Below are 25,768 nucleotides of genomic sequence, written 5' to 3' on the forward strand. Positions count from 1 at the left end.
TCAGGCAAAACTAAGATCCCTATGACGGCATTCGTTATTTTCTACATACCTGATGCAGACTGTCTACAAAAATATTTCTCATCACACACTTTCTTCCAGAGCCTTGCCACTCTCCCATCAAGTGGTGGAGTCTAATTCCCCTCCCTCTGAACCTGGGTAGGTTTGTGACTGGCTTGTGGCTAAGAGCGTGGAGAAGTAACAGTGTAACTAGCGAGGCTAAGTCAGAAAAAGGTGATGGGATGCAACTTCCACTTGAAGAGCTGGAAGAGTCACTCCTTACATTTCCAGCTGCCACAAAAGCAGTCTGACTGCCCTAAAAGAAATCCAAACTAACCCACTCAGAGAGATGAAAAAAGCAAGGCCTTGAGACTACATGAAATGTAAAAGCCCTCTTTCCCTGAATGCCAGCCTCATGTTCTAGCCCCAAACACCTCAGACCACTGAGTCCTAAAAGACTCCAAGCTACACCTGCCCAGCTAAGCCCTTCTTAAATTCCTGACCCACAAAAACTGTGAATAACTTGGACAATGACTACAATGAGCACAAGTGGCAGAAAATGATCATTAAGTTCCAGAGGATAGTCAGCAGACTTCAACCTGCAATGCTTACAACAACACTTGGTTACATATGGGAATGCAATAGTCATAATTATTGCCCATGAAGCTTGGAATACAGAATGGTAACAATAAGCAGAAGGTCAGAAAATTGAGATCTCCACCTCTGACAGATGAGGAAAGAATTATGTGGGTTGGAAAGAAGGAAAAATGTTTAATTCTTTTGTTTCATTTTGGGCAAGGAGTCAGATGTCCTGGAAAAGACTGAATTGGTGATGCAAGATCTTAGCACAGAGGGAAAGTTTAAAACTATCTTAGGACAATCCACATAAAAATACCAGAAACCAATGTAAGAGAAAGTAGGTTATATCAGAAAGGTAAAAGAAAAGACTAAGCCTTGAGATATGTACTTTAATAAGAAAAAGAAAAAAAATTTATTTAAAGGAGTCTGGCTTGGAAAAAAATCATTCATACATACAACTGCCTTTTGTTTATATCTTTTCTCCCCACAACCTGTCCTCACCAGTTCTTCACCTGTGTTCTCTCTATTGCTTAAGAATAACACAAGCATCCAAATATTCAAATATTCAAACTAGAAATCTGGAAATCACCCTAGACTCCCTGACCTCCCTCAGCCCTCAGAACTGATTTAGAATTAATACTAAGAACACCACCTTCTAACCTATTGAATCTCTTTCTTCTTCCCTGTCTGCACCTGCTTATGCCACTGTCCTAGTTCAGGCTCCTGGATAACTGGATTAATTGCCTATCTGATCTTCAGCCCTTCAAAACTCAATTCATTCTCTATAGCAATATTTTTTTCAAACTGTAGGCTATGACCCCTTAGTGGATCATGGAATCAATTTAATGAACTGCAAAATCAATTGAGTGGCTTGCAACCAGCTTTCTAAAACATCAGGAAGAAATACTAGGGTGCATCCCACAATAGACTAATACGTGTTTCGTGAATCTCTTCTTTTTGCTATATATAGGTGCCTATGTGTGTGTACTGGATCATAATGCGAAATGTATTTCTTAGTGCTAAACACTGATCTTTCAAAGTACAAGTCTGACCATTTTACCTCACTACTTAAACTTTTTTATACCTTACTAGATAGCTAACTAGAATCATGAATCAGAATCACACAAGGTCTAAGCAAATTTGTCTGTTTTACTAGACCCATAGGTGATTCTGATGGGCAGCCAGGTTTGGGACCCAGAGACCCTTGGGATAAAGTTCAGAATCTTTCATACAGCATACAAGGCCAGCCACAATCTGGTCCTTTCTCATCTCGGTAGTGTCAACCCCTTCTGCTCTCTCCATTTTGGGTACGAAGCTGTGGCAAATTTATCTCTGTACCTTTACCAAGGTTTTTTCTTCTGTCCCTACCCCAGACCCTAACCTTCTCATACAACTTTATCTTGTGGGTAAACTTTTGAAAGTCTTTCAAGCCACAGTTCATAAGTGTTCTCTAAAGCGTTCCCCATCTCTCTGACAGACACAACCACTCCTTGACAACCTCGATGGACCTTCCACCTGCCTCTTTTCTAGCATTATCATTGTAGTCCTATCATTTACTCATAGATCTGCCTCTCTGACTGGACTGACAACTACTTGAGAACCGGAATCTTGTTTATATCCCCAAAGTCTAGGAAGTAAATGTACAATCAACTTTATAGTACCCAGTATAAGGAAGCCCAAAAACATTCATTCTGTGACCCATTAATAGGATAATAATGGTCTCTTTTACAAAGAGTTTAATCCTACTCTCCTTTGGTTGTTGTTGTTGTTTTTTAAATTGAGATATAATTGACATATAACATTGTACTGGTTTTAGGTGTACAATGTAATGACTTGTTACCACAGTAAGTTTAAACATCCATCACTACACAGTTACAATTTCTTTTCCTTGTGATGAGAACTTTTAAGATATTAGCAACTGTCAAATACACAACACAGTATTGTTAACTAGAGTCACTGTGCTATATACAGTTTGAAAAGCAAAAAAAAAAAAGGCCAGTAGAAAAATAATTTTGGAAAATATCTATAGTAAAAGAGCTTGGGAGGCATATATTGTTGATTGCTTTGGTTAAAGAAGTTTAATATGTATTCAGATAATGTAAATAAATCCTATGATTTCTAGTGATCTAATTAAGAGTTTTATACCTATTACATGCCATCTGACCACTTTCCTAAACTTCTTAAGCTTAATGAGAAATGAAAAATTCTTCAAATTTATTTTACTGATTGATTTATTTCCAAATTGACTCCATTTTCAAAAGAATGCAATAATTCAGGTTTTATAAAATCAGAGCCATTAATTCAAGACAAAAACAGGAAATGAGGCCTTCCCTGGTGGCGCAGTGGTTGAGAGTCTGCCTGCCGATGCAGGGGACACGGGTCTGGGAAGATCCCACATGCCGCGGAGCGGCTGGGCCCGTGAGCCATGGCCGCTGAGTCTGTGCGTCCGGAGCCTGTGCTCCGCAACGGGAGAGGCCACAACAGTGAGAGGCCCGCGTACCGCAAAAAAAAAAAAAAAAAACAGGAAATGAAAGGAAAAGCAAGAAGGAAGTTATATCAAGAAATTCTGCCTAAAGAAAGTGGCAACGGAGTACCTCTCCCTAACTCACCACTCCCATCCCCCACCCCCTAAGGACAGTTCTGTGCTTAGCAAGCAGTGCTTATATTTAAGTTACATACATATATATGTGTTGTGTGTGTGTGTGTGTGTGTGTATGTATGTATATATACATACATACACACACACACACACACACACACACACACACAGAGGTATAAAGAGAGAATTGTTCTCCTATTAAGCCATTCAACAAACATTTAACGTATTCAACACATAACTTTCCTTTCAACATAGTCTCAAGTGTTCTGACAAGTCTAGTTTATTCTAATGATTTGGTTGAAATAATCAACAAATGCCACAAGACAATTCAGATTGCCAGGATCTGAAAGGTAAATAACTCCAGGAAAAAAAGGTATTCAGGGAAATAATAACAAATTGCTCCTCCTCTAGCTACAAACTGTCTGAGGATATACTATATGTAAGTAGCTCTTTTGTTTAAAGTTTGCAAAAAGCAACTTGGAAAGATGATAAACTATAAATATCTTCATTGCTGTGGTCCTTATGATCTCAATAACATGGTAATATAGCTAGGCCCCACAAGATTCAGGAGATGAGGAGTTTCTACCCTTGATTCTGATGTTCTTATACAACTTAAGAAATATCTTCTCATTACCTCCGTAATGAAATATCAATTATTGTCAACCAAATTTCAAAGGCAAGACAAGAAGAGGAGTTAACAAAGCTTCTGTATATTGCTCAGTTTCTCCAAAATAATTTTCATTTAAAAACAAGTCTGTCTTAAGGCAAAGAAGAATATTCTTTAAGCAATGAATTATTTTAAACTAAAGTAGCATATTAATCAGAACAATGTTTTATCATGTCATTGAGCATAAGACTGTTATTATAAGACACTGTATTTCAATAGCTGCTAGTTGACACAATGCTGATAAAAATCAACCATTATACCCAATTTATGTAAGACCACAGAGACATGCTACAGAAAAATGAGTCGTTAAATTCATGATATAAAACATTAGTCACTATAGTATAAAGAAAATAGTATCACAAAAAAAATTTTTAGAGGGAAATCAGGTATTAAAATACAAAAAAAGATGGGTAGGATAATAGATTATTCACAGAGAACTGTGAAAATCTTATTTTCTGGAGAGCTTAGGGGTGTTAAAGTACTAGGACAGTTTTGTATGCTCAAACTGGTAACTTTCCACAACGGAGCTGAAGTACACAGGTAAATTTTGTTTCTCCAATCAGTTATGCATCTCTCTTAGAATGTCAGCAATTCCATTTTAACAGAATATAATTCATGAAAATATTCCATTTGCTTTTCTGTCAGTACAAATGCACCTATGTCCAATTACATAACGCAAAGTTCCAATTCTACACAAAGAAATAATTTAACTTAGATGTTTAAGAGTCTGTATTTGTAATTCACTTCATGGTTGTCTTTGAGCAAAAATTTATGTAGGCGCTTTCAACATATTAACTAAGCCTTTTAAGGTGGCTGATGTGGCAGAAAACTAGAATGCTAAAAATCCATTCCATTATAAGACAAAGGAAGTTTTATTTATATATTACTGAGAGAATAGAAAAGAGAGACAAGTGAAAGTAACAAACTGAAAAATCTTAAATACTTTTCTATCAAAAGTCTGGAGTGTCATTAGACTCCTACTGTAAAATAATTATCAAGTCTCTGTTCTAAAGTCTTTCATCAGGGGAAAAAAGGCCTCATGCAGATTCATAACATCTTGTATGTGGCAGTATCTTTTACTGCTGAACTTCTATGAATAAACATGTAAAAAATTGCTCAAATATACTGCTGGTTTTAAATATCTCTGGTGTAGTATTAGGGGTTTGTTTTGATAGCTGACTGTCTTATCAGCTTCCTCCCTCCAGCTGGCAAAAAACAGAATTGAAAGCAACTCTGGTTGTCTTTCTCTCTTACTCATCTATGTGAAAGGCATTTGAAGGTAGCTAGCAGGAAGTAAGAAGAATAAACTAAATGGCTCTAGCAATTTAGAAAACAGACTGCAGTATACTACTGTGACCCAATAATAACTACAAAAAGTATATGCCATCAAATTCATTTGGTATAAAGTTCAGACAATTTTTTAGTTTATAGAAACTAGAATGTGCAAGGCTGTGGTATTTTCCTTAACTCCTAGAAGTCACCTTTTAGTCAACTTATAGTCATCTCCACAGACAGACAGTTGTTGGAGATACAGTAATCATCCACTAAAATACTTTCTATTCCAGTATCAATTTTAAATGGAAACGTCTATTACAATGCAAAAAAATATCATGTTACTGTTCTACTTCCTTTAGTTTTAAGGCTTCTTGATGAAATGCACACATTAATTCAAACCTCTAACAAATTTAAACTTTTAAATATTACTCAAAAATGTTATTTGGGGCTATAAGCTAGTGCCTTCCATTCACTGTCTATAAAAAGCACAGTAGATTAAAGAAAATAAGACAAAATGCTAACTACTATCTAAAGTTACATAGTAATAAAATGGGTTATCCACACGAGAGAGGTTTTCCTGATTGAATCATGACACTCATCTATTTTTCAAAAATTGTGAAAACACCCAGTAGTCCTTAAATTGTTCTGGACAAAGATTTCATTGAAAATCTGGTTGCTGTTTGTTTGTTTTCTAAGGAACTTCATACACAAACTCTTACTACATTTTAAAGAAATCTCAATCTTCTGAAGTCCATCTGTGTAAGAACCCCTAAGGGTTCCAAGATTCATGGTTAAGAGCCTTCAATGTGTGTGACAGAAAGCTGGCTATGGCATCTATCACCAGTGCAGGCTACTGCCTGTCTACTGAGGGAAAGATGATTTCACAGATCCAGATAGTAGGGTAAGTGACTCCATATTTCAATATACATCCTGTTTGAAACCTTCTGCTTATAAAGACTTGTTCTTTGGTCAAGGATTATCAATTCTAAACCTGGTATTCGTGAGTTTCCACACCTGTTTTTTAACCTAATCAACTAATTAATTCCCTTGTTCCCCCAAGTATTCCTTTTATTATTATTCCTAATAATGAAAGTTTATTATTTTCCGCTCATTTGTAAAGTCTCTCTGTCATTTATTATATTAGCATGCATTGAATTCTTACTATATACCAAGCATTATGCTAGATTCTTTTTATGCCTTTAATATCTTTAATCTCAGCTATCATTTTGTAAAATATCTCAGTTTTACAGATAAGAAAACAGAGGTTCTGAAAGTATAAATAAGTATAAAGTCCAAATTTACACTGCTAATAAGTATGATTCAAATCCAGGTCTAACTGAGCCCTTGAGCTTTTGGCCTTGCTTTTCCCACTCTCTAATGCTTCTCCAACTTTTCCTCTCAATTACCCTTAACAGTAAAGGAGCAGAATGCATACCTCTGAGGACCTGGGAAGTATAACCAAAAGCAGCTCAATCAAGACGTGACATTTCTTTGATTCATGTTTCATTTTAAAATTCATATTACTTTTGCCTCTTTCTAAAATGATCCTGTGAACATTTCATTTAAAAAAATACCTTTAAGTACATATTAGAGAAGAAAAGTTAACAATACAGAAAGATAGAAACTGCCACATATCTCTAGGGATAAACACAGGTAAGTTTGAAAAGCTGCTCCTAAAACGTTCTTGATAATTTCAGTCCATATTAACCCATCTATCTCTAATTTCTGTTATACTTTTCAACTATCACTATACATTAAACATAGCACATATCACTATTCTTGTTTCATGTGTGTATCTCTCAAACCAGACTGTAGTATCTGAGATGTTCTCGTGCATCCTCTGTAGTAATTTATTAGTACAGCTAGGCTCTAAACCCAGTACCTAGGACAGAAAATGTTTGATGAGTGAATGAGTAAATAAATGGTAAAATGCATGGGCTTCAGAGTCTGAAGACTTGAGCTTGAGACCAGGCTAAGTGGTTTTCTGTGTGCTTTGGGTCTGGTCACTTAACCTCACTGAGATAAATAAATTATAATAATGTCCACTTTAGAGAGGTTTCGTAAGGATTAAATGAGGTATTTAATTTGATAACATTCTTTAATAAAACTTTTCAAATATTATTTATGATTTATAAAGTTATTGATCAGTTGAACATCTGTTTAATATAACATCTGTTTAATTGATATAAGTATGAGGGCACAAATTATTTTCATAATGGAATACATTTCACAGTGTATAAAGTACTGTCTTATACACTCATCCACCCCACTCCATTTTCCAAATTTTTAATTTGCCAAAGAAGTACATAAGCAGGTGACCCCAATGTTCCTAAAGCCACCTCCCTTCTGCATCAGAATTCTAATTCAGTAGGCCCAAGCTAGGGCCCAGGTATATGCACGGATGATTTAAGGCAGCGAATATTGGCTTAAACTAACAACATCAACAGTTCTTTCCTTTACCACTATTACCCACAGTGTGAAGCATGTCAATCTGTAGATTCACAACTATACAGTGAATTTTTTAGTTTCTTAATTATCATATAATTCAACTAAATAGCTGTAAATTACTACAACCCTAGAAAAATCAACCACTCTTTTTAGAATGAAATACTCAAGAAAGTAATCTGTTGAACTATATGCTGTTCACAAACTAACCATGATCTCTCTCGCCTCTGCTCAAGTTAATCCAGCCACCTAAAGCACTCTCCAAAATCCCTGCAGCTGACTATCAGAAGTACTTAATCTCTTACCTAAAATCTCTTATTTGGATTTTAGGAAGGCAATACAGTGTGTATGCCTACACTACAGTGCCCAGATAACAGCACATTCCCAGTGAGGTCTGAGGCAGCACCCCATAATCAAACATATTAATATATGTGCAGCAGAATGAATTTTCACACTAGGTGGAATAAATCCTACAAATAGCCTCACTTCAGGTCACGACAGGTTCTGCCACCAAATGAGTTTGAACCAAATTTCCAAAAAATAATACTTAAAAAAAGTCTTTAGGCAGTAGAGATTTTGGATTTTGAGATTACAAAAAAAGGAATGTAAAAATTTTATCTTTTAAAAAAACACAAATGAATGTATATGCAAAACAAACAGGCTGACAGATATAGAAAACCAGAGCCGTTACCACTGGGAAAAGGGAAAGGGAAGGGGCAAATTAGGGGTATAGGATTAAACTATACAAACTACTATGTATAAAATAGATAAGCAACAAGGATACAAGCACATGGAACTATAGCCTTATCGTGTAATAACCTTTTTCTTTTTTAACATCTTTATTGTAGTATAATTGCTTTACAATGGTGTGTTAGTTTCTGCTGTATAACAAAGTGAATCAGCTATATGTATACATATATCCCCATATCCCCTCCCTCCTGCGTCTCCCTCCCACCCTCCCCAACCCATCCCTCTAGGTGGTCACAAAGCACGGAGCTAACCTCCCCATGCGATGCAGCTGCTTCCCACTAGCTATCTATTTTACATTTGGTAATGTATATATGTCAACGCCACTCCCTCACTTCATTCCAGTTAACCCTTCCCCTCCCAGTGTCCTCAAGTCCATTCTCTACGTCTGCGTCTTATTCATGTCCTGTCCCTAGGCTCGTCAGAACCATTGTTTTTTTTAGATTCCAAATATATGTGTTAGCATACGGTATTTTTTTGCTTTCTGACTTACTTACTCTGTATGACAGACTCTAGGTCCATCCACCTCACTACAAATAACTCAATTTCATTTCTTCATATGTCTGAGTAATATTCCACTGTATATATGTGCCACACCTTCTTTATCCATTCATCTGCCAATGGACACTTAAGTTGCTTCCATGTTCTGGCTATTGTAAATAGTGCTGCAATGAACATTGTGGTACATGACTATTTTTGATTTATGGTTTTCTCAGGGTATATGCCCAGTAGTGGGAATTCCAGCTCATATGGTAGTTCTACTTTTAGTTTTTTAAGGAACCTCCATACTGTTCTCCATAATGTCTGTATCAATTTACATTCCCACCAACAGTACAAGAGGGTTCTCTTTTCTCCACACCCTCTCCAGCATTTATTGTTTGTAGATTTTTTGTTTATGGCCTTTCTAACAGGTGTGAGGTGAACCTCACTGTAGTTTTGATTTGCATTTCTCTAATGATTACTGATGTTGAGCATCCTTTCATGTGTTTGTTTGCAGTCTGTATATCTTCTTTGGAGAAATGTCTATTTAGATCTTCTGCCCATTTTTGGATTGGGTTGTTTGTTTTTTTGATATTGAGCTGCATGAGCTGCTTGTATATTTTGGAGATTAATCCTTTGTCAGTTGCTTCATTCGCAAATATTCTCTCCCATTCTGAGGATTGTCTTTTTGTCTTGTTTATGGTTTCCTTTGTTGTGCAAAAGCTTTGAAGTTTCATTAGGTCCCATTTGTTTATTTTTGTTTTTATTTCCATTTCCCTAGGAGGTGGGTCAAAAAGGATCTTGCTATGATTTATGTCATAGAGTATTCTCCTATGTTTTCCTTTAAGAGTTTCATAGTGTCTGGCCTTACATTTACGTCTTTAATCCATTTTGAGTTTATTTTTGTGTATGGTGTTAGGAAGTATTCTAATTTCATTCTTTTATATGTAGCTGTCCAGTTTTCCCAGCACCACTTACTGAAGAGGATGTCTTTTCTCCATTGTATATTCTTGCCTCCTTTATCAAAGATAAGGTGACCATATGTGTGTGGGTTTATCTCTGGGCTTTCTATCCTGTTCCACTGATCTATATCTCTGTTTTTGTGAGAGTACCATACTGTCTTGATTACTGTAACTTTGTAATATAGCCTGAAGTCAGGAAGCCTGAAGTCAGGGAGGCTGATTGCTCCATTTTTCTTTCTCAAGATTGCTTTGGCTATTCTTTTGTGTTTCCACACAAATTGTGAAACTTTTTGTTCTAGTTCTGTGAAAAATGCCATTGGTAGTTTGAAAGGGATTGCATTGAATCTGTAGATTGCTTTGGGTAGTATAGTCATTTTCACAATGTTGATTCTTCCAGTCCAAGAACATGGTATATCTTTCCATCTGTTTGCATCATCTTTAATTTCTTTGATCAGTGTCTTATAATTTTCTGCATACAGGTCTTTTGTCTCCCTAGGTAGGTTTATTCCTAGGTATTTTATTCTTTTTGTTGCAATGGTAAATGGGAGTGTTTCCTCAATTTCTCTTTCAGAGATTTCTTTCCATTAATTTTGTATACTGATACTTTACCAAATTCATTGATTAGCTCTAATAGTTTTCTAGTAGCATCTTTAGGATTCTCAATGTATAGTATCATGGCATCTGCAAACAGTGAGAGCTTTACTTCTTTTTTTCCGATTTGGATTCCTTTTATTTCTTCTTCTCTGATTGCTGTGGCTAAAACTTCCAAAACTATGTTCAATAATAGTGGTGAGAGTGGGCATCCTTGTCTTGCTCCTGATTTTAGAGGAAATGGTTTCAGTTTTTCACCAGTGAGAACAATGTTGGCTGTGGGTTTGTCATATATGGCCTTTATTAAGTTGAGGTAAGTTCCCTCTGTGTCTACTTTCTGGTGAGTTTTTATCATAAGTGGGTGCTGAATTTTGTCAAAAGTTTTTCCTGCATCTACTGAGATTATCATATGGTTTTTATCCTTCTGTTTGTTAATATGGTATATCACATTGATTGATTTGCATATACTGAAGAATCCTTGCATTCCTGGGATAAACCCCACTTGATCATGGTGTATGATCCTTTTAGTGTGCTGTTGGATTCTGTTTGCTAGTAGTCTGTTGAGGATTTTTGCATCTATGTTCATCAGTGATATTGGCCTGTAGTTTTCTTTGTGACATCTTTGTCTGGTTTTGGTATCAGGGTGATGGTGGCCTCCTAGAATGAGTTTGGGCGTGTTCCTCCCTCTGCTATATTTTGGAAGAGTTTGAGCAGGATAGGTGTAAGCTCTTCTCTAAATGTTTGACAGAATTTGCCTGTGAAGCCATCTGGTCCTGGGATTTTGTTTGAAGATTTCTGATCACAGTTTCAACTTCAGTGCTTGTGATTGGTCTGTTTATATTTTTTATTTCTTCCTGGTTCAGTCTTGGAAGGTTGTGCTTTTCTAAGAATTTGTCCATTTCTTCCAGGTTGTCCATTTTATTGGCATAGAGTTGCTTGTCGTAATCTCTCACAATTCTTTATATTTCTGCAGTGTCAGTTGTTACTTCTCCTTTTTCATTTCTAATTCTATTGATTTGAGTCTTCTCCCTTCTTTTCTTGATGAGTCTGGCTAGTGGCTTATCAATTTTGTTTATCTTCCCAAAGAACCAGCTTTTAGTTTTATTGATCTTTGCTATCGTTTCCTTCATTTCTTTTTCATTTATTTCTGATCTGATCTTTATGATTTCTTTCCTTCTGCTAAGTTTGGTGTTTCTTTGTTCTTTCTCTAACTGCTTTAGGTGTAAGGTTAGGGTCTTTATTTGAGATGTTTCTTGTTTCTTGAGGTAGGATTGTATTGCTATGAACTTCCCTCTTAGAACTGCTTTTGCTGCATCCCATAGGTTTTGGGTTGTCGTGTCTTCATTGTCAATTGTTTCTAGGTATTTTTTGATTTCCTCTTTGATTTCTTCATTGATCTCTTGGTTATTTAGTAGCGTATTGCTTAGCCTCCATGTGTTTGTATTTTTTACAGTTTTTTTTCCTGTAATTGACATCTAGTTTCATAGCATTGTCGTCAGAAAAGATATGTGATATGATTTACATTTTCTTAAATTTACCAAGGCTTGATTTGTGACCCAAAATATGATCTATCCTGGAGAATATTCCATGAGCACTTGAGAAGAAAATGTATTCTGTTGTTTTTGGATGGAATATCCTATAAGTATCAATTAGTTCATCTTGTTTAATGTGTTATTTAAAGCTTGTGTTTCCTTACTTATTTTCATTATGGATGATCTGTCCATTGGTGAAAGTGGGGTGTTAAAGTCCCCTACTATGATTGTGTTATTGTCGATTGTGTTATTGCCATAACCCTTTTATGGCTGTTAGCATTTGCCTTAAGTATTGAGGTGTTCCCATGTTGGGTGCATAAATATTTACAATTGTTGTATCTTCTTGGATTGATCCCTTGATCATTATGTAGTGTCCTTCTTTGTCTCTTTTAATAGTCTTTATTTTAAAGTCTATTTTGTCTGATATGAGAGTTGCTCCTCCAGCTTTCTTTTGATTTCCATTTGCATGGAATATCTTTTTCCTTCTCCTCAATTTCAGTCTGTATGTGTCCCTAGGTCTGAAGTCGGTCTCTTGTAGACAGCATATATATGGGTCTTGTTTTTGTATCCATTCAGCCAGTCTGTCTTTTCATTGGAGCATTTAATCCTTTTACATTTAAGGTAATTATCAATATGTGTGTTCCTATTACCATTTTCTCAATTGTTTTGAGTTTGTTTTTGTAGGTGTTTTCCTTCTCTTGTGTTTCCTGCCTAGAGACGTTCCTTTAGCATTTGTTGTAAAGCTGGTTTCGTGGTGCTGAATTCTCTTAACTTTTGCTTGTCTGTAAAGGTTTTAATTTCTTCGTCAAATCTGAATGAGATCCTTGCTGGGTAGAGTAATCTTGTTTGTAGGTTTTTCCCTTTCATCACTTTAAATATGTCATGCCAGTTCCTTCTGGTTTGCAGAGTTTCTATTGAAAGATCAGTTTTTAACCTTATGGGGAATCCCTTGTATGTTATTTGTTGCTTTTCCCTTGCTGCTTTTAATATGTTTTCTTTGTATTTAATTTTTGACAGTTTGATTAATATGTGTCTTGACATGTTTCTCCTTGGATTTATCCTGTATGGGACTCGCTATGCTTCCTGGACTTCATTGACTATTTCCTTTCCATTGTTAAGGGAAGTTTTTAACTATAATCTCTTCAAATATTTTCTCAGATCCTTTCTTTTTCTCTTCTTCTTCTGGAATCCCTATAAGTCGAATGTTGGTGCATTTAGTGTTGTCCCAGAAGTCTCTGAGACTGTCCTCAATTCTTTTCATTCTTTTTTATTCTGCTCTGTGGTAGTTATTTCCACTATTTTATCTTCCAGGTCACTTATCCATTCTTCTGCCTCACTTATTCTGCTATTGATTCCTTCCAGAGAATTTTTTTATTTCATTTATTGTGTTATTCATCATTGTTTGTTTGCTCTTTAGTTCTTCTAGGTCCTAGTTAAACGTTTGTATTTTCTCCATTTTATTTCCAAGATTTTGGATCATCTTTACTATCATTACTCTGAATTCTTTTTCAGGTGGACTGCCTATTTCCTCTTCATTTGTTTGGTCTGGTGGGTTTTTACCTTGCTCCTTCATCTGCTGTGTATTTCTCTGTCTTCTTATTTTGCTTATCTTACTGTGTTTGGGGTCTCCTTTCTGCAGCTGCAGGTTCATAGTTCCCATTGTTTATGGTGTCTGTCCCCAGTGGCTAAAGTTGGTTCAGTGGGTTGTGTAGGCTTCCTGGTGGAGGGGACTAGTGCCTGTGTTCTGGTGGATGAGGCTGGATCTTGTCTTTCTGCTGGGCAGGTCCACATCTGTTTTGGGGTGTTTTGGGGTGTCTGTGGACTTATTATGATTTTAGGCAGCCTCTCTGCTAATGGGTGGGGTTGTGTTTCTGTCTTGCTAGTTGTTTGGCATAGGGTGTTCAGCACTGTTGCTTGCTGGTCGTTGAGTGGAGCTGGGTCTTAGCATTGAGACGGAGATCTGTGGGAGAGCTTTCACCATTTGGTATTATGTGGGGCTGGGAGGTTTCTGGTGGACCAATGTCCTGAACTTGGCTCTCCCACCTGAGAGGCTCAGGCCTGACACCAGGCAGGAGCACCAAGACCTTGTCAGTCACATGGCTCAGAAGAAAAGGGAGAAAAAAAGAAAGAAAGAAAAATTTTTTAAAATAAAAATTAATTAATTAAATAAAATAATTAAAATTAAAAAAACTTATTTTTAAATAAAGAAATAAAAAATTAAAATAAAAACATGAAAAGTAACAAAGAGAGCAACCAAACCAATATACAAACCCAACAATAACAAGTGCTAAAAACTATACTAAGATAAACATAAAAATCAGAAACAAGTCAGTCGCACACAGGAAACCCCAAGCCTATAGTTGCTCCCAAAGTCCACTGCCTCAATTTTGCATTGAGTTGTTGTCTATTCAGGTATTCCACAGGTGCAGGGTTCCTCAAGTTGATTGCGGGCATTTAATCCACTGCTCCTGAGGCTGCACAGAGAAATTTCCCTTTTTCTTCTTTGTTTGCACATCTCCTGGGGTTCAGCTTTGGTTTTGGCCCCAGCTCCGTGTGTAGGTTGCCTTCAGGTTTCTGTTCCCGACCAGAAAGGATGGGGTTAAAGCAGCGGCTGATTAGGGGGCTGTGGGTCACTCATGCCAGGAGGAGGGAGGGGTACGGCAGTTATAATTGGAATGCGGGGTGAGCCTGCAGTGGCAGAGGCCAGTGTGACATTGCAACAGCCTAAGGCACACCGTGTGTTCTCCCATGGAAGTTCTCCCTGGATCACGGGACCCTGGCAGTGGTGGGCTGCACAGGCTCCCAGTGTTCGGGGTTAGGGGGGGTGAGACGTGTGGATAGTGACCTGTGCTTGCACACAGGATTCTTCATGGCTGCAGCAGCAGCGTTAGCACTTCATGCCTGTCTCTGGTGTCCGAGCTGATAGCCACGGCTCGTGCCCGTCTCTGGAGCTCGTTTAGGTAGTGTCCTGCCTTCTGTGGGCAGACAGGAAAGGAATCCCCTCTCCTCGCACACCCCGAAACAATGGTCTCTTCCCTCTTAGACAGGTCCAGACTTTTCTCCGGACTCCCTCCAGCTAGCTGTGGCGCACTAGCCCCCTTCAGGCTGTGTTCACGCCGCCAACCCCAGTGCTCTCTCTGGGATCTGACCTCCGAAGCCCGAGCCTCAGCTCCCAGCCCCCACCCACCCCAGCGGTGAGCAGACAAGCCTCTCAGGCTGGTGAGTGCTGGTCGGCACTGATCCTCTGTGCGGGAATCTCTCCGCTTTGCCCTCTGCATCCCTGTTGCTGCGCTCTCCTCTGTGGCTCTGAAGCTTCCCCGCCCCCCCGTCTCTGCCAGTGAAGGGGCTTCCTAGTGTGTGGAAACCTTTCCTCCTTCATAGCTCCCTCCCCGAGGTGCAGGTCCTATCCCTATTCTTTTGTCTGTTTTTTTCTTTTTTCTTTTGCCCTACCCAGGTACGTGGGGAGTTTCTTGCATTTTGGGAAGTCTGAGGTCTTCTGCCAGCATTCAGTAGGTGTTCTGTAGGAGTTGTTCCACATGTAGATGTACTTTTGATGTATCTGTGGGGAGGAAGGTGATCTCCATGTCTTACTCTTCCACCATCTTGAAGGTCCCCCTCATGTAATAACTTTTAATGGAGCATAATCTGTAAATATACTGAATTGCTATGCTGTATACCTGAAATTAATATAATATTGTAAATTAACTATACTTCAATTAAAAAAATAACTTTATCTTTTAGGTTTCAACTTATACATCACTTTCAATAGAAAGCTTCCCCTCATCCACCAAGACTGGGTTAGACACTCTTTATATGTGCACATTTAACACCCTACACCTTTATTGTGGTGGTTGCCTGTTTATTTCCCTCTCAGACTGTAGGATACTTGGAGTCAGGAGCCATAGCTTTTTCAGTACTATACTCTCAATAACTAGCAAATATCTACGACATGGTATCCATTTAATCAACAGTTAGTGAATGAATAAGCAAATATGAATACCAAGACTTTAATCTGGTGAAGTTTTATATTGTTCTACTTGCTTGATCTGTAAGGTATGATTAACATTAATAAAGTTGATGAACTGGGACAAAAATCAGAAAATCTAACCAAAAAGACTACCCAATAGTATATACATGTAAGATACACATAATAGTATGAAAATAGTGCTTTGTTGCTGCTAAATAAAACTTAACTTTGTTAGCTAGGACATTTTACAAAGTAAACTACTACATGAAATAAATTGTTTAACATGCAGTAGTTTATTTACTACTTTAACACAGGGTTTCTTGCGTCACACATAGATAAATACCTCACAGTAGACTTTAGATGTTAATCCATGTAAGGTCCCTTCCTGTGTCAAGAATTTTAGAGTGTAGGATTTGAAGATGGTAACTTGCTTTCTTCTAATTCATATAATCTAATAAAATTGACAATTAACAAAAAAAATGACAGGCAAGATGAAAAGGAAAAACTAAATAAGTATTTAAGCAAATAGGTAGTTACACAAGAATTTTAGGATTTTGAGAATTCTGTCAGGCTCAAGGCATATATGATCATTCTTGGACATACCCTTCTTTAAGTACAACAAAAGCACCTCCATTACTTTCTTTAAAGCCAAAGGGTCACTTCAGAATAAAGGAGATGGAATTTTCCTTCAGAAACACAATCTGAGATATTTATGAACTGAACAACACACTAAATATTTAATATAAGGAAAATGAAGGAGGAAAAAAAAAGTGTATTATGTATGGACTTTCTCTGAAATTTAACCACGATGAGACTGAGCTGGCTCACAAAGCTTCATTTAACTACTAGCTATATCTAGAATACCCTACCTAATTTACACAGACAGTCACCATTCACATAATCATATACAACAGAAAGTTGACAGGATAATTAAAAGATCAGGAAAGGCTGTCTGAACTATGAGCTTCCTATTCTAAATGCAGGAGTTTAATTCTAAGGGCGTTGGGGGAAAAGCCTTGTTGCTTCTAATATTAACTTAAATATCTTCTATATGAAAACAAGAACACATAATATCGCTTCTCAAGGAACAAAATAGTTAATTTCGAACCTTAGGCCTACCAGGTCAGAAAGATGATCTACAAGGAAATTAAGTTTACAAAAAATTAAAAAAACAAAACAAAAAAACCTTTTGTAGATTGATCACCTTTTCTAACATGCCAATAACTTTTAACAAGTTCCCAAACTGATGGTGTTCAAAAGTGGCCTTCGTTATTTACAGAAGAAATGATACAATATCTAAGATTAAATAATCTGGTTTAAAAAATAGTAGGAATGAACTAAAACTGGGGATGAAATAAGTTTACCAAAGTATTGAAGATTATTGAAGCTTGGAGATGGGTACATAGAGGTTTATTACTCCTACATTTTTTTTCTTATTTCTTTTACATTGAAGTATAGTTAATTTACAATGTTGTGTTAGTTTCTGGTGTACAGCAAAGCGATTCAGATATATATAGATATACATATATCTATATATATCCTTTTTCACATTCTTTTCCAGTATACTTTATTACTATAAACTATAAGATATTGAACATAGTTCCCTATGCTATACAGTAGGACTTTGTTGTTTATCTATTTTACAGATAGTAGTTTGTATCTGCTAATCCCAAACTCCTAATATATCCCTCTCCTACCCTTTCCCCTTTGGTAACTGATGTTTTTTTTCAATGTTTGTGAGTCTGTTTCTGTTTTGTAAATATGTTCATTTATATTATTTTTTAGATTCCACATATAAGTGATATCATATGATATTTGTCTCTCTCTGACTTACTTCACTTAGTATGATAATTTCTATTATCATAGTGAGTAAATGAGATAATGTATATATAGCATTCCACACAGTACCTCATATATAGTAAGTATCCAATAAATTTGTTACGGCAATATATATTGGAGACTTCTGCATTTTACTGGGATATTTTATATTAAACAAAAACTTTAAATTTCACTGATTGTGGGGTTATAACAAAGTGCAAAGAAAATAAAGATATCAAAATTCCGTTTTTGAATGCTCTTTTGGAGCATGCCTTCTCAGTGTCACAACAATTTACTAAGAGACTTTCAAACAAAACCCAGACTTTACAAGAGAAAAAGCCAGTCCTTTGAAATTCACTAGGTCTTCTGTATGTTATGTGGAAATATACATACAGAAAGCATGTATTAAAATGTAAAGCAGAGCACAATATTATAACATGTTATTGCTACAGGAATAGAACTGTTTCTCTAGACCAGAGTCAATTTCATCATTCACCACTGAGGGGAGCTGTAACCTAGGAAAAGTTTTATATAGCATTGCAAGGTTAAACTTTCTAGAACCTTGTAATATTGGTTTAATAAATTCTTATTAAAATATCTTTCAAATTAATTTGACAAGTATGCCTGAATTCTCTTTTGGAGACCTTACAAGAAATAATAAAGCTCATTATATCTATGTAACCATAATAGTGGAATCCCTATCCCCCTTCCTTGCTTTTTCTCTTTAGCACTTATATATTTAACATGTATTTAACATATATTATATATTTATATTATCTAACATAGTATATATTTCCCATATATTAATTTTTATTTTCTGTCTCTCTCTCTCTCACACACACAAATGTAAACTCCATGAGGAAGAGATTTTTAATGTGTTTTATATACCACTCTATTGCCAGTACCTAGAAGAGTGCCCAGCACAAAATACATACTCAGTGAATTACCTGCTACTGAATGAATGAATGAATATGATGATGTCAAGCAAAGTGAACTGCTACTACCTGAAAAATGTAATGTCTACTTATATTGAATTTAGGTTTAAAAGAAAATTTCTAAGAACAGTTCTTTAATCTTATACATGAGTATATAGAGAGATCCCATGAGAATGGCTTAGTATACATTCATAGTAGAATCCCTCTTAAATCATCTGAATGTCACAGAGAATTGGTCAATTAAAGGGAAGAATTATAAATACTGATACACAAACATTTTAATTTTGTTTAATACATATTAATGTGTCTCATTCACCAGTTTTCATGGGCTCTTCTTTGAGTATAATTTCGTTGACTGCCAATTTCCTCATAATCAACAGCCATAACGTATCATTAGTGTACTTCAATCACTTTTAAATGAAATCAATATATAAGAACAAAAGAGAAATAATCTGAATGCAAAATCCTTTCAGATTTTCATAAATTTTCCCAATTTTTTACAGCCGTATTTCCACACCAGATTTGAGAGCAGTTTTTAACAACTCACTTCTATCAACTCTTTCTAAAGCATTTTAACGGTTTTCATGAAATAATGCCTCAAATTGATATTTCACTGGCCTAGGAAACATCTAATTAAAATATATAATTACAATAACGGGTCAACATCATTACACGAGGTCTTGTAAGGGGTCAAACTCAACTTACAACTCACCTGTGAGAGAAGTGTGCAGAAGTGTGTCAGAGAGTAGCCTACTAACCATGTTGACACATATGGGATTAAAACCAGGACGTTTTACAAACAGAATGGAAAGTATGAGGTAATCCATGTAAATTAACTAGAGACTGATCAGGAGAACCTCTACTGTAATGACATATGGATCCCTCACATAATATCTCACTGCCACTGGAGTCTACTTTTTGAATTTTTCTTCAATATAGTTGATGAATGCTAATTCCTGTCTTAAAAAGAATAAACCTTACAGGATACTGAGTTTGAGTATAATCATTTATTCACTCACTCCTTCAATGACATATAGTATATTGAGTACCTAGTACACAAAAGGTACTATGTAAAAAAATTGTGATAGCTAGAGAAACAGTTCTATTCCTGTAGCAATAACATGCTATAATATTGTGCTCTGCTTTACATTTTAATACATGCTTTCTGTATGTATATTTCCACATAACATACAGAAGACCTAGTGAATTTCAAAGGACTGGCTTTTTCTCTTGTAAAGTCTGGGTTTTGTTTGAAAGTCTCTTAGTAAATTGTTGTGACACTGAGAAGGCATGCTCCAAAAGAGCATTCAAAAACGGAATTTTGAACTCTTCCCCTATTACTTTGCCAAGCAAGAGTCCTTTTAGCACCTCAGAAAACTGACCTAGGTTTTCCAGAAGAGGAAAAAGAGTTAACACACCTGGATAGGTAAAGAAAAAAATATTCTCAAAATTCATTTTTTTCTCACCATACAGAAGTTGGTCCCAGCAGAAAAAAATTAAGTTCCTCCTGAAAACTAAAGAGGGAGACATGCCCAAGTCTAGTCTATCTTCCATGTGAGAATACACCACTTTCGTTTTGTTTTAGGGTTAATTATATAAACTCATCCGTTCACATTAAATAGTTCACAATTTATGATAGCTGTCCTAATTTAAAGTATGTAAATTAGTGTGTTCTCCTTTAAGTTAATGTATTTTAAATGGTTTAGTCACAACATGTGCATTCATGCTCTTTCCCATGCATTAATAAGAGTAAAACAATTTCACCACAGTTCCTAAGTCTGGTAACTTTATACAATGTAAGTAAATAATGGATGCATTTAATACTTACCTCTTTTAAAAAATAAACATTATGCTAGTAAAATAGGTCAAATCCCATAAATGTCTCTTCAAAAACAAAACAAAAAAAACCCTGCTGTAAAAACAGGCAAAAGTCAACAATAAAATAATCATAATCATAAGAAACTCATCTAATAAACTATTTGTTATTTTCTTGCATTAGGTTCCTAGCAATCATCATCATTACTGCTGTCACTATTATTAATAGCTAAGGAATTAAATGTGTGTTCCTCTCACATTCTGATTAATTTTACTTCTCTTCAAATTAGGTCTTCAATATGTAGGTTCCCCTAAGTTCTGACCATCTCTTTAAAGATGGCGGGTTTTGTTTTTTGTTTTTTTAATACCCATGGCTGAGAAGTTAGGTTTCTACTACAAAGGCTAATACGTGAAAAGTATGTTTACATGAAAAGTGAGTTGAAACCACAATTCAATTTTCTTTCTTTCATTCTTTGTTTTTTTTTTCCCCCTAATCCTGGCATAGGAAATAACTATTATAGCAACAAGGAGTAGGGGGAAAGAACGGTTGTGCTAAAAAAGTTCAGAATAGGAAACTTGCAATAATACTCATAATCCATTCCAGAAATAAAAATATACAGAAAATATATATGCCAATATTGATTGTTTAAAGAAAGATATAAATTAGGGAGTTATTGATTGATCCCAAAATGACATGCCAGATAACTCTTTTAAATATTTCATTCTCCAAGAACTTGAAAATCAAAAATTTGATCTACAAAAAGATAATTTCCAAAAAAGTTTATAAAAATATTCCTATTGACTGAAAAAAAGTCACGGACCTAGAAAATCCCTCTGAGATCATTTAGTAGAAACCTTTCATTTTACAGATGAAGAAATTAACTCTTAGAAAATAATCTCAAGGTCACCAGCTTTGAAGGCCCATCAGGATTTATACTCAATTCTAACCAATCAAAAGCTCATGTCTTCTCTATACTATGATATGGGAAAAAGGAAAATGCATTTTTTTCATATAAGAATATGAGGAGGCAGAATGACAAGAAGGTAGAAAATCTTTCAGCTATTAAAAAGCATAATGATGGCTGGAAATCTCCACAAATGCAATGTTCTCTCCACAATGTAACTCAGAGTAAGGTCTCCAAAATCTTCTGATGACAGAGTATATTTAACCTCTAGTAACAGTTCAATTAAAATTTTGGTTTTATAAAGTTTTATAAACAATATGAATAGTTAAAAGTCATCTATATTATTTTTATTAGATTTTTGTGAATCTAACTTAATAATAAACACTTGGAAAGAAGAATTGCTAATGTATTTTATTTTCCATTTTTCTCCTATGGTCACTCCCTTACCTAACAGTCAGATTTCTAGCAACTTCAATCACTTGAGTAATAAATAGGCAAATGAGCAAAATAAGCTGCTGGGCTTAAATATATTTTTCATAAAAAGGATATAAATGTACACTTCGACTTGAGAAACACATACCCCAACATGGAAAGTATAATCCAAAATATACCTCTTTATCTTATGATCCACTTAAATCTCACTGTTTTAATTTTAGTATTTCTCTATAGACCTTTAAAATATTTTTATAAAATATATAACACAGAACTTAAAAATATTTTTCCTAAAATCCTAGATTGAATGCCTTTTGCATCCAAACCTGATCTATATCATATAGGTTTTTTTTTTTTACTTGTACCTTTCAGTAACAGCTTATAACCTATTGCTCAGAAATTTAGAACTGCTGTGCCTCTATCCTAAGATTAATTAGAGCAGTAATAAGAACACCTTTCTAAACAAATATAAAGTTAGTGTTTACATACTTCTACCATTAATTACAACCCCAAATTAACTGGCTAATTCTTTAGTACATCAAATTAACAAAGATGTATAACAGAGCCGCGGGTATTGAAAACCGTAAAAACATCCATTGGGGAGAAGCTCTTAACTTAATGAAAGCTAGATTTTTAAGGCTGTAACCAATTTCAAGAAGTGTAAGTTTGTTTGTTTTTAAAACCTCAATGCTATTCCAAGTATAGTGTTCAAACCTATCACTATAGAAAATCCAGAACTGTTAACATGTGTGAACCATAACACAATGACACTGGCTTGATATCCAGCCATCAGAACTCCTTCCACTGTGTTTGGACCTGATCTCCTTCCCAAGCTTCCCAGATCTTCATGTGTAAAAATGGCCCAGCTATTGCTGGAAAAAGTATAAAATTCCTTTCACCACTGAGATATAAAACAAAGTCAGGCACAGAAAGGAAGAATATGCTGTTATAAAGCATGTTATAAAACTGTTACAGGGCTTCCCTGGTGGCGCACTGGTTGAGAGTCCACCTGCCGATGCAGGGGACACGGGTTCATGCCCAGTCTGGGAAGATCCCACATGCCGCAAAGCGGCTAGGCCCGTGAGCCATGGATGCTGAGCCTGCGCGTCCGGAGCCTGTTGCTCCGCAACGGGAGAGGCCACAACAGTGAGAGGCCCGCGTACCACGAAAAAGAAAAAAAAAACTGTTACAAATGTATTTTAGAACTTTAATAACAATCATGGTAATGATGTCAATGACAATGTTAAAAGCTAATATTCACTGAAATTATTTAATCCTCACAAACCTGTAAATTGATTGCTGAGAAGTTAAGAAACTTACCACAATCACAGAGCCTATAAATGGAAGAGCTAGGGCTTGCAATTAGGTCTATCAGACTCCAGAATTCACATTCTTTCTCACTGTATCTTCATGGCCTGTCTTCCCTAATCTCCATTCAATAAACATTTATTAAACGACTACTATATGCCTGCAAGTCACCTGGGACTCCACAATATGTAAACTAATTGAAGATGATTATTAAAGTACCACTCTAGAATCCCTCAACCCAAAGAGTTAAAGCATATACTTTTTTTTAAAGATTTCTAAGATCATGCATAGTTTCATTCAACAAATGTTTCAATGAGCATTTGTTATGTGAGAAGCACCGTATCAGATGCTAAATAGATAAAAAGATGAATAAGACATGATCCTTCCCTCAAGCCCCCAACAGAATACATAGAGCATATACATAATTCAGCATTGAAGAGTATTTTTACGTCTATATTTTTAACAAAAATATTTACAAATAATTCTGCTACCGGCTATCATTTCATTTAAAAAATTCTAAAAGTTACAAATCACTATTTAATTTTTATAAGACAACATTTCTCCTACCACCAAAATGCTAATGTACCTTAGTAATTTATACAGTCAAAAATATGAAAGGTGACAGAATTTACGATTAGCTTACATTTTCTATGACAAATGTCCACTCTTTATCTTCAAATTCCTCTGCATGAGGATCCTGTAACAAAAGTAAAATATAAAGTTGAAATACATTTCTTAATTCAGTCAATCCAGTTAAAAAAATACAAACAGCCTTGCTCTTAGCTTTTTCCAACTTTTTAAAAAAGGAGAGGCAGAATGGTCTACTCTTAAGAAACTTCCATAACTTATCTAAATTTAAATCATTATTTTTTACTAAGAAATTCTCTATTTTACTTATGTTAATGCATATCATTATCTTCTATCATTGCATCTAAAACAATACAAAAAGAAACTGAGGGACAAATATATGACATCACTTATATGTGGAATCTAAAAAATTGGTACAAATAAACTTATTTACAAAACAGAAATAGAGTCAGAGATGTAGAAAACAAACTTATGGTTATCAAGGGGGAAGGGGGGGTGGGAGGGATACAATGAATTGACATATACACACTATATATAAAATAGTGGAATTGGAATTCCACTATTCCACTATTCCACTATTGGAATTCCACATATAGCCACACTATATATAAAATAGATAATTAATAAGAACCTACTGTATAGCACAGGAAACTCGACTCAATACTCTGTAATGACCTACAGGGGAACAGAATCTAAAAATGAGTGGATAGAACCAACAGGAGGATGGCGGAAGAGTTAAGACACGGAGATCACCTTCCTCCCCACAGATACATCAGGAATACATCTACACGTGGAACAACTCCTACAGAACACCTACTGAATGCTGGCAGAAGACCTCAGACCTCCCAAAACGCAAGAAACTCCCCACGTACCTGGGTAGGGCAAAAAAAAAAAAAGAATAAACAGAGACAAAAGAATAGGAAAGGGACCTGCACCAGTGGGAGGGAGCTGTGAAGGAGGAAAAGTTTCCACACACTAGGAAGCCCCTTTGTGGGCGGAGACTGCAGGTGATGGAGGGGGGAAGCTTCGAACATAGCGCCACGGAGGAGAGCACAACAGGGGTGCGGAGGGCAAAGCAGAGAGATTCCCGCACAGAGGATTGGTGGTTACCGGCACTCACCAGCCCAAGAGGCTTGTCTGCTCACCCGCCGGGGCGGGCGGGGCTGAGAGCTGAGGCTCCGGCTTCAGTCACAGCGCAGGGAGAGGACTAGGGTTGGCGGTATGTACACAGCCTGCAGGGGGCACCATGGCTAGCCAGGAGGGAGTCCGGGGAAAAGTCTGGACCTGCCAAAGAGGCAAGAGACTTCTTCTTCCCTCTTTGTTTCCTGGTGCGCGAGGAGAGGGGATTAAGAGCGCAGCTTAAAGGAGCTCCAGAGCCAGGCACGAGCCGCGGCTAACAGCGCGGACCCCAGAGATGGGCAAGAGATGCTAAGACTGCTGCCGCCGCCGCCAAGAAGCCTGTGTGCGAGCACAGGTCACTCTCCACCTCCCTTCCGGGGAGCCTATGCAGCCCGCCATGCCAGGGTCCCGGGATCCAGGGACAACTTCCCCGGGAGAACACACGGCGTGCCTCAGGCTGATGCAATGTCACGCCAGCCTCTGCCACCGCAGGCTCACCCCGCACTCCGTACCCCTCCCTCCCTCTGGCCTAAGGGAGCCAGAGACCCCGAAATCAGTGGCTCCTTTAACCCCGTCCTGTCTGAGCGAATAACAGACACCCTCCAGCGACCTACACGCAGAGGCGGGGCCAAATCCAAAACTGAGCAGCTGTGCAAACAAAGAAAAGAAAGGGAAATCTCTCCCAGCAGCCTCAGGAGCAGCGGATTAAATCTCCACAATCAACTTGATGCACCCTGCAACTGCAGAATACCTGAATAGACAACGAATCATCCCAAATTGAGGAGGAGGACTTTGAGAGCAAGATTTATTATTTTTTCCCCTTTTCCTCTTTTTGTTAGTGTGTATGTGTATGGTTCTGTGTGAGATTCTGTGTGTATAGCTTTGCTTTCACCATTTGTCCTAGGGTTCTATCCGTCCGGTTTTTTTTTTTTACTTTTTAAAAAAAAATTTTCTTAGTAATTATTTTTTAATAACTTTATTTTATCTTACTTTATTTTCTTTTATCC

The 25,768-nt window shown here is 36.5% G+C and overlaps 1 protein-coding gene across 5 annotated transcripts in view; it reads right to left on the bottom strand.

Annotated features, from left to right (window-relative positions):
- Positions 1-25,768, bottom strand: part of EHBP1 (EH domain binding protein 1) — a 347,198-nt gene that overhangs the window by 242,759 nt on the left and 78,671 nt on the right. For all 5 annotated transcript variants that reach the window (XM_065890712.1, XM_065890717.1, XM_065890715.1 and 2 more), the window contains one exon: positions 23,698-23,751. In XM_065890712.1, coding sequence (XP_065746784.1) covers positions 23,698-23,751 — 54 coding nt within the window. The remainder of the gene's footprint in view (positions 1-23,697; positions 23,752-25,768) is intronic.

This window comes from Phocoena phocoena, chromosome 14, assembly GCF_963924675.1.
Source record: "Phocoena phocoena chromosome 14, mPhoPho1.1, whole genome shotgun sequence".
In the NCBI taxonomy this organism is placed as follows: Eukaryota; Metazoa; Chordata; class Mammalia; order Artiodactyla; family Phocoenidae; genus Phocoena; species Phocoena phocoena.